This window comes from Dicentrarchus labrax, unplaced genomic scaffold, assembly GCF_905237075.1.
Source record: "Dicentrarchus labrax unplaced genomic scaffold, dlabrax2021, whole genome shotgun sequence".
Taxonomy (NCBI): domain Eukaryota; kingdom Metazoa; phylum Chordata; class Actinopteri; family Moronidae; genus Dicentrarchus; species Dicentrarchus labrax.
In genome coordinates this window covers 11,024,302-11,038,990 of record NW_026136706.1, presented here as the reverse complement: position 1 = coordinate 11,038,990, position 14,689 = coordinate 11,024,302, and the positions used below count along the sequence as shown (strand labels likewise).

The 14,689-nt window shown below is 39.5% G+C and overlaps 1 protein-coding gene across 1 annotated transcript in view; it reads left to right on the top strand.

The window, feature by feature from the left end:
* Nucleotides 1–14,689, top strand: part of epha6 (eph receptor A6) — a 162,299-nt gene that overhangs the window by 142,131 nt on the left and 5,479 nt on the right. The window contains exons 9-14 of the mRNA XM_051403099.1: nucleotides 2,103–2,173; nucleotides 4,797–4,922; nucleotides 5,406–5,591; nucleotides 10,440–10,501; nucleotides 10,943–11,152; nucleotides 13,344–13,493. Coding sequence (XP_051259059.1) covers nucleotides 2,103–2,173; nucleotides 4,797–4,922; nucleotides 5,406–5,591; nucleotides 10,440–10,501; nucleotides 10,943–11,152; nucleotides 13,344–13,493 — 805 coding nt within the window. The remainder of the gene's footprint in view (nucleotides 1–2,102; nucleotides 2,174–4,796; nucleotides 4,923–5,405; nucleotides 5,592–10,439; nucleotides 10,502–10,942; nucleotides 11,153–13,343; nucleotides 13,494–14,689) is intronic.

The window sequence follows — 14,689 nt, the reverse complement described above, 5'->3', positions numbered from 1 at the left end:
CTCTTACTGCCTGCCAGCATCTTTCTGCAAATTATGTTTTCATATCAGTGATCAATCAACCTTGCAATATTGTTTTTTTTATTTTTTTTATTATTTTTATAGTTTTGTTTCATTTCTCTGGTGTTGGATGCTGTGTAGAATTTTCACCAGAAATTATAAAGCTACCTTGAGCTGGTCATATGAATCTGTGTTTCTATAAAAGAATAATTTAAATAGAGTAATTAGCATATGCAATAGTACTTCTCTCTATCTTACCCTTACTGTCTGGTTTTTCTTGTTTTGGGGTTTTTTTGCTGTATTTTCCCACATATCACCTCTCGACAACCTCTCCTGCTATAGCTCCAATATGAACTTTTTAATTAACATCACATTCAGAACTTTGTAAAACTGTTAATGTAAAAGGTTTAGTGCCTGTAGTCACTCAAAGCAGCGTGTTTTTAGTGTGAGGTTGTTAAAATCTGCACCTGGGTGTTCGTGCATGTGTGCAAAAGTGTGAAAAGATAAAGTTCTCCTAACGCATCTTTTGTTTTTACGCACAAGTGAGCAAACAACACATACATGGCAGGCATAGCAAAACACATTTTATATATTTAACCTGCTTTTCCTGTAGAAACCTTACACACAGAACTTAGCGATGCGTACTAGTGCCACACAGAACTTAGCGATGCATATTATTGCCAACTGCATTTACACAACATGCTTGAATTTGGGCTTGCAAGGTAACAGTGGTTGCCTTAATTAGAGCAACATTTGACATTCTCAAACATTCAAATGTGGTAATTAAGCATGATCTATTGAGAAGGTGGTAAAAATAATAATATCACAGTTTCAGTGGATCCCCCTCACACATGGGTCTGTTAGTAGTGATTATTAGAGTAACCGTAAATTAAGTGTTCATACCACATTAGGCAAATAATATTTGTAGTAAAAAAAAAGCTTACTCCACTGCTGTGGGAAAAGACTAAACCATGTGCGCTTTTTAGAAAAAGGGCTCCAATATTAAAGCAGCAACCGTTTGAAAGAAGAAATCCCACATTCTTACTAAATGAAAAGTTGAAATTATCACTACCCGGTATGACAGCAAAGCGTCTAACAGACCTGCCCAGTGTCATGTTTTCAACACGTTCTCATTCCTCAATCTGGGTATACTTTCAGAATGAATCTTACTGAGGTCGGAGTTTGGTTAGGTTTTATAAATAAAGCTACTTGGTTAGGTTTAGGGAAAGTAGTCATAAGTTACTTACTTACTTAAACTTAAAATAGGTCAACATTGACTTTTAGTTTTACTCATGACTTGAACAGCAGTCTCCTGGGTGAAAGTGAAAGGTGAAAGTGTTTATGTGACCCCATCCTCCTTACGTGGTCACACTTCATACTGCACCTTCATGCACGTGTGTACTTTTCACATCTTGGCAAGGCAAAATGTGACATTGACACAGTCACACTCATTTTGAATGGGTTTCAGAGTGTATGGTCATAAAAAGAAAATCCATTTTATATGCTTAGCTATGCTTTGCAGTGGGTGTTTATGTGCCATGTGTGTAGAAGTATACAAAGAAGTGGGATCTAACAACACCTTCTACAACCTTGAATGCAGGGGTGAAAATATGTGTATATTTTATGTTAAAAAAAAAAGGTCATGATGACATTGTATGTGTGTAATAGCCTATTTAAAAGTAAATTTGTTTGGTTTGAATTCTATAAAATTGGGTCATGACCAAGGTGAGACCAGTTGAAAACCACTGCTCTAGCGGATCAGCATGTCTCTTACACACATTAAAAAAACACATCCTTGCTTCATTCAGTACTCTTGGTAGTTTACCCGATGAGTCTCTTTCTGCAGACAATTGGTTATTAAATGTTTTGAAAGAGGTTTTGTTTCTACAATGAGATTCCATATATCTTAAATAGATGTTAAATGTGAGCCCGTTTTCAGCAAGTTATCTACAGTTAACTTTTTTGTTGAGGTTTTTCTCTTAATTCACTCCTCCCCATGTATGCGTCCTGTTTTGTTCCACGATGACGATGATGCAAAAAGTAATATCATTACACAGTTGCGGAAAAGCTCTTTAACTCTGTCCATCAATCAATGTGTTTTCCAGGTGTCAGTGGTACTTTAAGGCCAAGATGACTTCCGAGGAGAAAAGGAGGACCAATTATCAGAATGGACATGGTAAATCAATCAGTCTACCTCTCTCTTCTTTGCTGTTTGCTTTCTATCATTGTGACCTTAGTTTTCGTGTTTTCACAGAAAGACTGAGTCAAGAATAATTCATTTCCATATTTATGGTAATGATGGCAGGGGGTGTCTAGTTTTTTATTTTAATAAACAAGTAAAATCTGTTTGGCACATTACATCATGTTAAAGTCAACATTTGCCAGAACGCCCAACCATTTGGTGAGAAAATGCCAGGTTTTGTTTTGCGGTGAGTCTTTGCCAACAAGTGGAGTGGAGAAAACAAGAACACTGATAGCCACTGATAGCAGGCTTCTCTTCTCTTTGCATTCAAAATGAATAGTGTCCTGCTGTATGGATCATTTCCCATGTGTTTCAGTGCCTATGCATATTTGAATCTTATATAGAAATAACAGTTCCCATCACAGGCTTTTATAGAATGCAAAATATTGACTGGTTATTGTTACAAATGCTGGCAAGAAAAGAAGTAGCAAATGTGGTATTTATAGTTTCAGGAATTAAGATGTCAGAAGTCAACAGTTTAAAATTCTGTAAACCACCATGCTCCTTCATCTTTCTGTCTCTTTCCTCCTCGTCTCTAGCATTCCTCCTCATCTCCCCTCAGGTTTCATTTGATGTTCTACATGAGTTTTTTTTTTTTTTGATTAATCTGGTTACATAGCTGGATCCCTGAGCTGTCTGCACTCCTGTACCTTTCGGTCTTTTTCGCCTGTCTTTTGTCTTTTAATTCCCAACTTTTCATTCCAGACATAAAAAAAACCACAAATTGAAATGAGAGCTGTAAAGTGAAAAAAGAAGAGATGTTTGAAAATGAGCAGAAAGATGGAGATTGGGGCGACACAAGGGGAAATTGCAAGAGGAGAAACAGAGAGGAGAGAGAAACGAGGATGAGGGCAACCAGGTTGAAAGGCAGAGGAAGAGAGGAGAGGACAAAGAGAAATGAGGCAGTTTTAAGAGGTTTGTGGCTAGAAAGCCAAAAACTGATGAAATATACATCAAATTAGATTTTCAAGGTGGCTAACAAGTAGGGCTGTACTGGGGCAAAAATTCAGCCCCTGACTTTTATCCAGATCAGCCCACAATTGCCTTTTTTTTTTCTAGAATACAATTGGATAACATGTGCTGCCAACACACAATATTAACAGTAATGCACCCCTCCCTCCGTTAGGCTCCAACAATATACAAAATAATAAATGTATATGCATACAAGTGACAGGCCCACACACAGAGCAGCCCATCAGGAGTTTGCCCAATGGCCACTACGTACCTAGTAAGATTCACAAACACACACCTTATAAGCAAGTGTGTGTTTGTGTGTCTGCGTGTTTTCACTTCTATAGTATTGGTCTTCAAAACCCGTACCTCCTGTGTCCTGTCTCAGGTCACAGCCCAGTCAGTGTGCTGTTGAGCAGAAGCTTTTAGAGGAGAACAGGGTCCTCAGGGTTTTGCTGGTGTCGGTTCAGGCGCCTGAGACCACTGATTGTTGTCTTTTGTTTTGTGATACTGCATCGATCCCTGAAGGAGAAACAAAGATTTTGTCTATAGCCATCCTACCCCCCACCCTCCCCTTGAGGTCAGGGTCAAGAGCCAGAACAGCAGCAGATTCATTGACTTGCTCAAGGACACTTCAACAGGGTGGATGCTTGATTCAGCGGGGGCTAAAACTCACCCTGGTTAAAGACTGCCTCAGTGTGCTACCCAGCTGCTTCTCAGCAAAAGACAGAGGAGGAACAAGCTACCGGTGTGTGTGTGTGTGTGTGTGTGTGTGTGTGTGCGTGTGTGTGTGTGTGTGTGTGTGTGTGTGCGTGTGTGTGTGTGTCTTGTCTGTGTTTGTTGTTTTGTGTCTGTGCTGTGTGCGTGCGTGCGTGCGTGCGTGCGTTCGTGCGCGGCGGGCGGGGGGGTGGGGGGGTCTCAGAGTGAGGTAACACTTTTGCTCTTGTGCTTTGCCAAGAGCACAGATATTGAACAGCTCATAATCAATAATAGTGGGGAAATGTGTCTCTATGTGTCTAAAGTCATTTGTCTACAGAGTGACCATATCATCCTGTGAATGTCCCATGATGCACTGTGTCCTTAATGAAAAGGAATACATAAAATGCTGTCTATGTCTATTTCTGCTGTAGTTATTTAAGAATATAGGTGACAGCTTAATTATTCAGTGTAGATGTAGACACACGGTGGGAAAAAGGGGTGTGACATGTGACAAAAGTCGAATCATTGAACCGGGCCTTTGCAGTAATATGATTTGTGTCTCATACATAACACCACTACTAATTACATAAAGACATTTATACATACATTTTTAATTTCAAAATATAAATGTTTAGGCTGGGTTTTTCATTTTTTCAACTTATCCAGGTTGAGTTAGTGAAAGTGTGTCCTGTGCAGCTGGCTTATTGTAGCTGGTAGGTTTTTTTGGGGATTGTTTTGACAGAAATAGTGGTAGTGACAGTTAAAGCAGTAGCTGTAAAAAGCTTTATACATTGTTTAAAAGTCTTAAAAAAAAAGGTTATGTAAGCTAATTTTACCTTCCAGCCTGATCAATATATTAAAAGACCACACTCTCATTTTCTCTGTATCTTTTTCTCTGTCCCTACAGTCCCTTTCCCAGGAATAAAGACCTATGTGGACCCTGATACATATGAAGACCCAACACAGGCCGTCCACGAGTTCACCAAAGAGATCGACCCATCCAGGATCCGCATCGAGAGGGTGATAGGAGCTGGTAAACAACACACTAAGTCCTGCACACACTCATCCACTTGTGTCTCACTGATTCGTGGATGGAAGAGGATCATTTCATGTTGGTTAGAATAACAATACCTTTAAATGTGTCATAGGAGATGATCTATTTTCATTCCACACATATAATTGCCGTGAACCCCTTCTGCTCCATTGTGCACGCCAAAGAAGATGCTTTTTTTCCATTTCCCAGTGTCTCACTGTCATTTTCTCTGCGTAGACTGTAGGAATGTTAAAGCTTTAACAGGTTTAGGGAACAAAAGAATGTGTAAGAATCGATCCAAGGCCATTTTTAGAAAATGAGAGAGAGAATTTCATGAAGTTTAACTAATCAGAGAAGAGGCTATAATGCTGGAGTTTAGATGGGAACCGCAACACTGCCCCCAGGTGGCATACCGTGCCGCCTGCTGATGGTGTGGAGTTGGTGATAGACTTCTTACTGTGTTTATTTGTGCGTGTGCTTTAGGTGAGTTTGGCGAGGTATGCAGCGGTCGCCTGAGAACACCAGGGAAGAAGGAGATCGCTGTGGCGATAAAGACACTGAAAGGAGGCTATGTGGAGCGTCAGAGGCGGGACTTCCTGCGCGAGGCGTCAATCATGGGCCAGTTTGACCACCCCAACATCATCAGACTGGAGGGTGTGGTCACCAAAAGTAAGTAGGAGATGGAGATATGATAAGATTACATACTTTTTTACAGATATATATATTTATATATATATATGTTGTTTAATGCTGCGTATACAACAACTGCATTGGTGATTGGGCCCATCTTCTTCTTCCATACCTTCCTGTCATATTTGTGGTGCATTTTCCCATGTATGAATTTCAGCAACTCACAGAGACAAAGACAAGAACAATGTGCCATACAAACATTTGAAACTTTCTGTCAAAAATACTCCCTTCAGTTTTGTTGTCTGGGGGCGACCCAGATGCTGCACTCACATCAAGCGCTTGGCTTGAAAGCAAGCAAGAGCTTTGGAAATTGCAATCTCTTTATCCATCACTCAGTTACCACAGTCTGATGGATAAATGTATGCCTTTGGTTGTTTGAATGGTAAATTGCAGTAAAAGCTCTTTAAGGGTCGCAGCCACCTCGTTTTTAGGTATGGAATAAATAGTCACTATGTGTTTTACTTAGTATTTACAAGATTAGGGAACTGACTCAGTTCTGTTTATACGCATTGTTTTGTGCCTTGTGTGGAGTCTGCATTATCTTCCACACACCAACAGTGAGCGAGCGTGTGTGTGCATGTATATATTGTGTGTGAGCGCCCAGCATGCATGGTCGTGAACGTTGTAATGCCTCATTTCTGTGCAGGAATATGCTTTCCCTACAAAAGGTGTGTGTTTGTGTGTATGTGTGTGTGTGGACGTGTTAACGAGCTCTGTTTTACGGGGCTCACCCGGCGCAACATATGGTTGTTTTTACAGGGGGTGTATAAACTGAGACATCACAGTGAATATAAATGTGTCCCCTGAAGACTTACGTTCCCCTCCCTGAATGTAGATAGAGGACACTCCTCAGCTTTGACCCTGCTGACAAAGATTCAACTGATAAGGGTCTTTAAAGGCCATTATTGTATTAAAGCGGCAGATTACTGATATTTTGATAGATTTAACTCTAGTTTTTACCATCTCTGAAGCTATTTAGAAACAGAATTCTCCCTCACAACACTGAGCTGATTTTTCTAGTAAGACATCTGATGATAAAAAAGAATAAAAAACATTGGAAAATAACATGGAAGGTCAACAACGATGGCTGTCTGCACTGAATAGACATTCAGAGGTCTGTTATTTCTGAATAACAGCTTTTTCACAGCTGTTGATATCACCCCACAGTCAAAATCTTGTATCTTTCCCCTTTTTGTAGATTTCTTCACATTTAATTTTTTTTTATCCTATTTAACTATTAAATACAATATCATAACCTCTTGAACTCTCTCAATGTCACTTCTAAAGTTGTGTGCGAGAGTTAGTTTTATAAATTGGAAACAGTACTTATTTTTTTGTCTCATGTCTTCCATTGGATGCAATAAAAAGCGCCAGAAAAAGTTAGTAAATGGACTTTCAGTTCTGAGTATATTACAGTGTTACAGCATATTAATGACTATCCATGTGCTGAGAGTCAGAAAATACACAGCGTTGTTGCCACCGTGTTGTTATTTAGGAAAAATCATATTTTATTATACTAATATTTCAATGTGGAACTTCTTGTTTTTACTATTAAGTATCAAATGAAATATAAAAGCATAAAAGCATGTTCAGTAAAATGAATTGAATCTAACATAAGAAGAAATAACCAGGTTTACCAGGTTCTTAGTCATCTGCATTTAATTAGAAAGGAAGCTATCAGAGCAAACCATTTCCCATGACACACACACACACATATAATACACACCAAAGCCATTTTGGTATCATATATAGAGAGACATTAACTGCCTGTCTGTCTGGTTGTCTTTCACTCTCTCTCTCCTTCATTCACTCCCTACATCTGTTGTTGTTCTTCAGAGACTAATTATGAAGAGTATTGTGCTGTGACTGACTGCTATACCTGCTCTGAAATAACAGGTGACGCATTAGATTCTGTTAACAGGTGCGTTTGTTTTAGTTCAGGCGCTGCACTGCATAACTATATATTGTTTCCGGACCTTGGTAATTACCTCAGGAAAGCCAAGCTTGAACAAATCATTTCATGTCTATCCCTGCTGCATTGGTGCTGGGGGGAAAGTGTCTGCAAATTAAATGTATGATGTTGGGATTTTACTGATTAAAAATGTGCATATTTTGTCTAAAGTAAGTAAGGCTCTGCTCATCCATCCATATACCCACTGTGCCTTCTTTTCTCTGGTGACAGGAGGTTTAGTATCAATACACCGGTAACTTTGATTATTTAAATTGTAAGTATTCAAGCTGTCATGTTAACACAGTCAGTATTTCTCTGTTTAACCTGAAGGAGTGTTGATTTTAAGCTCACTTTATGAATGTCACAGTGAAGTATCCTGTTCATATTATATCTGTTCTTAACTGCAAGAGAGAAATGTAAAAATAGTCTGGCAATACAAATAATCACGCACCATGTAACCAACATTTAAACACAAATTTTCATGAGGAGTTTAGCATTTATTGTGAACTTCAGTGGAAGGTGCAATAAGAGATGAGTCCTTGCCAATCCAGTGGAACAATTCAGTTTTCAGGTGTAAAAATGACAATGGTTTACACCATCTTTTGTTATAAGTATGTTGAATTTTAGACAGTTGCAGATGCTTCCCATTGAAAAACTGCAGGGAAAAAATTGTATCTGCCCTTTATCAAAGGTATTGGAGGTATTATTAAAGCTACTGCCAAACCAACCACTTGGTTCTCATCTTTAAATCCTTCCTCTCATCAAAATAGTTTTACTGAAGCTTGAATCTCACCTTTGAGGACTAAGTGCTTTGGAAAAGGCATCTGGTTAAATTCCCCACCTCTCATAAAGAGCAGCATGCAGCAGCTTCCCTTTCTCATTCGTAAGCATGCATCTTTGTGTATCTCTGTCTCTCTCTCTTCCTCTCTAAACCCAGCCGGTCGAGGCAGACGGTCGCCCACCAACAGCCAGTTTCTGTCTCTTAAAAGGAAGTTCTTCCTTGCAACTGTTGCCAAGTGCTTGCTCATGGTGGGAATTGTTGGGTCTCTGTAAATAGGTTTATACAGAGAATTGGTTTGGAGCTGCTCTATATGAAAAGTGTCCTGAGATAACTTAATGTTATGATTTGGTGCTATACAAATAACATTGAATTGAAAATTGGATCTGGGACTGTCCCCAGTGCATTGAATGAGACTGCAAAGTGTATTTGTAGTCAATAAAACTGCCTTTTGTGAATCTGTATAACATATAACACAAAATTAAAATGAATAGTTTCATTTATCTTAATTTAAGATTCCACTTTCTCATTCATTTAGTTGAAAACACATAATATGACCATGACAGTATCCTCGCCAGCGTCAGTCTGTCTCACCTGCTGTCTCCTGTCTCTCTAATCTGTTTCTAAGATTTTGAGTCCCTTAAATACAATAACACCACTAACCACTGTTGTCTGCCTGTTAAAGAAATTATCAAAAACATGTTTTTGAGGGGATGAAGTTGTAGTTGCAGATGTCTGATTGTCCTTTAATTTCAGTAACAAAGATCGAGTACACTGTTATCGCACAATCTGAACTATTAAACAGTGGAAATACTGGCTATTCGAATCCTTTACTCTATAAAGTGGCACTGTTACTGGTACATGCATCTTGATACTATGTCATGTCATTTTTCACATTTTCATGAGCAAAGAAGCTGTCTTGAGTCTTGAAGTGTGATAACATGGTGTTACTTCACCACTATAACACTTTTATTTGTGTTTTCAGCAGTTCAGAATGGTTTACAGCTCACCGGCACTCAGGCCTGGACAACTGCCTCCCAGCTGTAAACCAGTCAATCTGTAACACCGCAGGGATCCTCTGTGGGGAAACAATAACATTTGGAGAGAGAACTTGCGCTTGCACCTGTTTCTAACTAATGTTTTATGTCATACATGGTCTGAATGCTGAACAGGTCCTATTTGGCAGGTGTTGAGACGGAAAAGTTTTATGAATTGAGCATCTTGACTCGATGCATCAATCAACTGCTGATGGTCTGTGTGTTTCCCCCTGGCCCCTCTTTCCTTTTCTCTGTCTCAGACTGGCAGACACACACACACACACACACACACACACACAAATATAGGCCGACACAGTGTGATTCTGTCTGTTTACCCGAACCTAATGTGTCACCTACACAACTCTGAATATAATCTTAACTAATCAGAGAATCATTTGGGATTTGTGTTCCCTAACTAATAGCTTGATGACATGCAGACCAGTCTTTGCTCCTTGTTGTCCGATGATATCTATGTGCTCAAGCAAGTTTAGATGCTTACATAACAAATTATATTTAAAAATTGGGGGTGTTTGCATATTAGTTGCCAAAAAAATTTGTCTTTTTTGTTAAAAATCACCTCAGATTCATTCAGCATCCTCCACATCTATATAATTGCAGTTTAACACTGTTTTTTACAAGAGCCCTTAAACTGAGTTTATTACTGGATTACAATATTGGATTGTGCACACATGCGGCCATTAATGTTGTCTAATGTCACCAGTTGTTTTAGTGTCAATAATAACTAGGAATGTAGCATTAGTATGTTGAGGTTTCAATGACAAGTAATGGTGTAATTTCTAAAGGTGGAATTTAAATATATTGAATTTTAACACAACCTCAATATTTGCCTTTAAATATGTAAGAAACTCTGAGCACAAACGAAGATCCACTTACTAGTTTATGAGTTTTTAACTGCAGTCTTTATTCAGCCAGTGTAAGTGGCTCCTGCCTTATCTTTTATCCTCCACTTTAGACTGTCCTTCATAGCAAACGAATCAGTAATAGCAGAGAAATAATATTTGGAGAAATAAGGAGTGTGTTTTGTGTTTGTGTGTCTGCAGGCAGGCCTGTGATGATTGTGGTGGAGTACATGGAAAATGGATCGCTGGACTCATTTTTGAGGGTGAGTGATCAGAGAACTCGAGTATGTTTATATCTTTTTCTGGCTTCAGGTGGTTATTCTTGTGGGAAATAAAGACTAAGCTATAACATATCTACTGTAGGTCTAAAAACAGCATTACCTTTGCATGTCTTTGTTTTTCATTTTTGCAGGCAGATAACAAGATTATTAAAATATATTTTTAAAATTGTAAGAAAAACAGGCAGAAGCTAAAATGGAAATCATATTTTCTGTAGTATATTGTCCTGTCAATGACATGTCAGCATAATTCTGAACAAACTATTCTGTTGCTCCATACAAACCGTTATGTTTTGTATTTTTGTTTTTACTATCTATCTTTATCGACCCTCCCTTTCTCTCTCGTTGTCTAAGCTGTCTCTGGTTTTCGTAATGACCCCTTCTCTGTCAGTTAATTTTTCTCTGTATGCTTCTTTCCCCTGTCAGCAACATGATGGTCACTTCACTGTCATCCAGTTGGTTGGCATGCTACGTGGCATCGCCTCAGGCATGAAGTATCTGTCAGACATGGGCTACGTTCACAGAGACCTGGCAGCTCGAAACATCCTGGTCAACAGCAATCTGGTGTGCAAAGTGTCAGACTTCGGCCTGTCCCGAGTCCTGGAGGACGACCCGGAGGCTGCTTACACCACAACGGTATACTTGACACAACCCTCTAAAGCTACTAAATTATTGCAGGTTTAACAAAGCTGAGTTAATCCACACAACAAGGAAATACATCCTTGTAGTAAAGGCTCCAAACAAATTTATTAGTTTGGTATAACATGCACATTTTGTCACTGGGGGACCTCTTGACTCAAGTTTAACTTGTTTAACTAAAAAACTTTTGATTGGGGATTCAGGGGTAGAAGACAGGGATGCTTTTCAACCCAAATGCAATATTTGGCAAATCACATGTTGGCATTGGTCATGCATTAGTCTCTCCGCACAACAGACACACAGGGCACTAATCAATTTAGTCCCTGTAAACAGAAAAACAATGGATCCCTCTGAGAAACAGCCAGGCTTGCCTTTGTTTCTGTGTATTTCCCTGCTTGGGAAGAAATGTTCAGGGGATTTCAGAACTGATTTGACATTTGTAAATAGTGCAAACTGACTTTTAATATGTTGTTTTATGTGACATACTAAAAGGCAGGGATGAGCCTGAACCTGAATACAATACTTTGTAAAGTTTGCCAATAATCAGCTTATGAAGAAAATATCGTTTTATTCCACCAAAGAAAACTGTTATCCTCCTTTTCTTAGAAGCAAGTTTTGCATGTTTTAGCTCTCCAACAGCACTAAACATCTCTGGGAATGAACATTTGTGCCTCTTGTTGGAAATTACTTTGAGAAGTTTCTACTACCTCCACTTGTCTCTGTATTTGTGTTTAATTACAGGAAAGTTATTTAATTCAGTCACTTGAAAAAGGCATCTGAAGGGATTTTCTAAGCCTGAGATATAATCTACTGTCTTCATGATGGACTTAGATAGTGAAATATTTAGTGTGATGCTTGTTAGACTGTCTCTCGTCATAGCAAGTGATCTAGCTCTCATACTAACAATGCAGATAGGATATCAGAACAATACATTGATTTATAAAGCAATACACATGACAGCTTTATTATTATTGACAGCACCACAACAGCAACAGCAAGAATAAAAATGTTTTCCTCAGTTCAGTGATATTCACTGCGAGTTGGCTGACGTCTGTTCCTGGCTTTGTGAGAGAACCTCATTAGAACTAAAGTTGGAAGTTTTGAAGTATGAAAGGCGCCGGAGTAGAGACCAAGCAAACAACAACTCAATTTACAGAGATGTACTGAGAGTTTACGAGACACTCCCTACCAGCTGTTGTGTGGCTGATCCTTCCTGTATCTCTGCATATCAAAAAGAGGAGCGGGGGATCGTATGGCCTTAACTTTTATTTTCTGCCAACATACCTGCTGTTGTTTTATCTTATTTGTATTCTCAAAATCAAGTTCATTGTTTCCTGCATATGTAAGTCTTGTCTGTGAGGAAAGTTTGGGAAGGCATTTGGGATTCAGTAAACTTAAATTTACCATTCAAAGATTGTATTTACAGACTGGTGCTATTTCCTAGAGACATCAGCAAACTGATGCATCGCTCTACTCCTCCTTGATTAGGCTGATGAAATTTCTCCTAAGGCCAGCGAAAGATGGAGTAGCCTTGGACAGCAAAAGCGAAACTTCAAAAAACTTTTGTGCTGAAAAGACGCTGTTCCGTAAATCTGTCTGAGCCCGCAGTGACCTCCATTTCCTGGTTTGTATTGAGGTTATTGTGTGAGGGAAATGCTGTGTTTATGGTTCCAAGTTTTGCTTTCTGCTGCACTAGACTGTGGTTGAAATCCACAGCAGGGAAGTGAAGGTTGAGGTGAGAAGAGGTGAGTTGAGGTGGAAATTGTAGGTGATAAACACAGAAATGGTGATAAAGTCTGTTTTTTAGGATTCAGAATATAAGAGCACTTTTTTATAAAATATTATTAAGTGTTTTAAAATGTCTCAGCATGCTTTTGAGCTTCAACAACAAATTTCTTCAGTCTGCAGAAAAGTAATGTTTGCGGAGTTGAGGCTGCTGAGATGCTGAGATGTACTTTGATTTACCAGATGCTGTACATAATAAACATTTTCATCAATGTCACTGAGGAAGGTTTACCTCCCTGTTTTCAGTATTTACTAAGTGTGCAGATGTGTTTCCTGTGTGTGTGTGTGTGTGTGTGTGTGTGTGTGTGTGTGTGTGAGTGGAGAGAGAGAGAGAGAGAGAGAGAGAGAGAGAGAGAGTCTATCCATGAGTGTTGTCTTTATTCTATACTTTGTGTGTGAGCAGGGCGGTAAGATCCCCATCCGATGGACTGCTCCTGAGGCCATCTCATACAGGAAATTCTCCTCGGCCAGTGACGCGTGGAGTTACGGCATCGTCATGTGGGAAGTGATGTCATACGGGGAGCGGCCATACTGGGAGATGTCCAATCAGGATGTGAGTATTGTAGTGATCAAAATGTATGTTTTACAGTACAAAAAGTGTGTCCCCGGACCCTGACACTAGTTTTCTTAATGACTCTCTCTCAGTATTTATATTTCTTCTCAAGGTACTCTGTATGAAGGCAGCAACAATTTGCTAATGTGGGCTGTTGGGACACTGAACATCAAATCAGTGAGATAAATTTGGGAGAAACTATGAATGGATTTTACTTGAACATATGATGCAATCAAACAAACAGATTATCCCTCACAAGCTGTTTGGACTGATGTTAATTTTTTGGAAATATAAAGACACAGTTGGTTAAGTTGGTCGACACAGCTGCATTAGCTAACTCACTAAGTGTATTGCGGTCAAGGAAACACTGCTGGTGTTTAACCTCACAAAAAAAAAATGACATTTTCATTTCTGAATGAACTTTTCCTTTAAGTGATTTTTCTCTGAGGCATCTCAATAATCGTTCCTAGAGGATGGAAGAGTGTTTCCCCTCACAAGCCTAACCTCAACACTAACAACACACTTAAATATTGACTTTTCGATTCAAGTCTCGCTCCACTGAGTAAATTCAGAGTTCATTTTCCTTTATATCAGTTAAAATTGTTGCTCTTTCACCTGCTCCCTGGCTGTTTTCACACATCAAAAGCCTACCTCTGAGATAGAAGAGGGGAGGAACAGAAATGCTGGTGAAATGCACTAAAATGGTTGAAAAAGATGAGCGAGAGGGAAAGGGAAAGGACAGTAAAGGTCAGCGGTTCAGAGGACTTTGGTCCAGTAGAGGGGGAGTTTAAAGCTGTGGATTCAGTGTGGCTGAGCAACCCACTGATCCCTGGGCTGTGGTCAGGGATTGGAGGGGCCACGGAGGAAGCAGATCCATCCCTCTGTCCGCTGAGTGTGAAAGCTCCACCGTAATCCCTTCAACCCCTTACACACAGACTCATACACATCGACACAAGGACACCCACACACGCACATTCACTAAGGTCCCAGGGTTTGGGGAGGATTTGTGCTGTTTGGGAATTGCTTAGAAGTGCTTTCTAAGGCAAAAGGCCAGCCAAGCCGCAAAAACCAGCCAAACACTATCTCATCCTGGTCAGCCGCTTACTACAGCTCCCTACAAAGATACATGGATCTCTACTTTCCCATAGACAGATATGGAGATCTACTGTATGGAGGCTACAGTAATAGGCACAGCT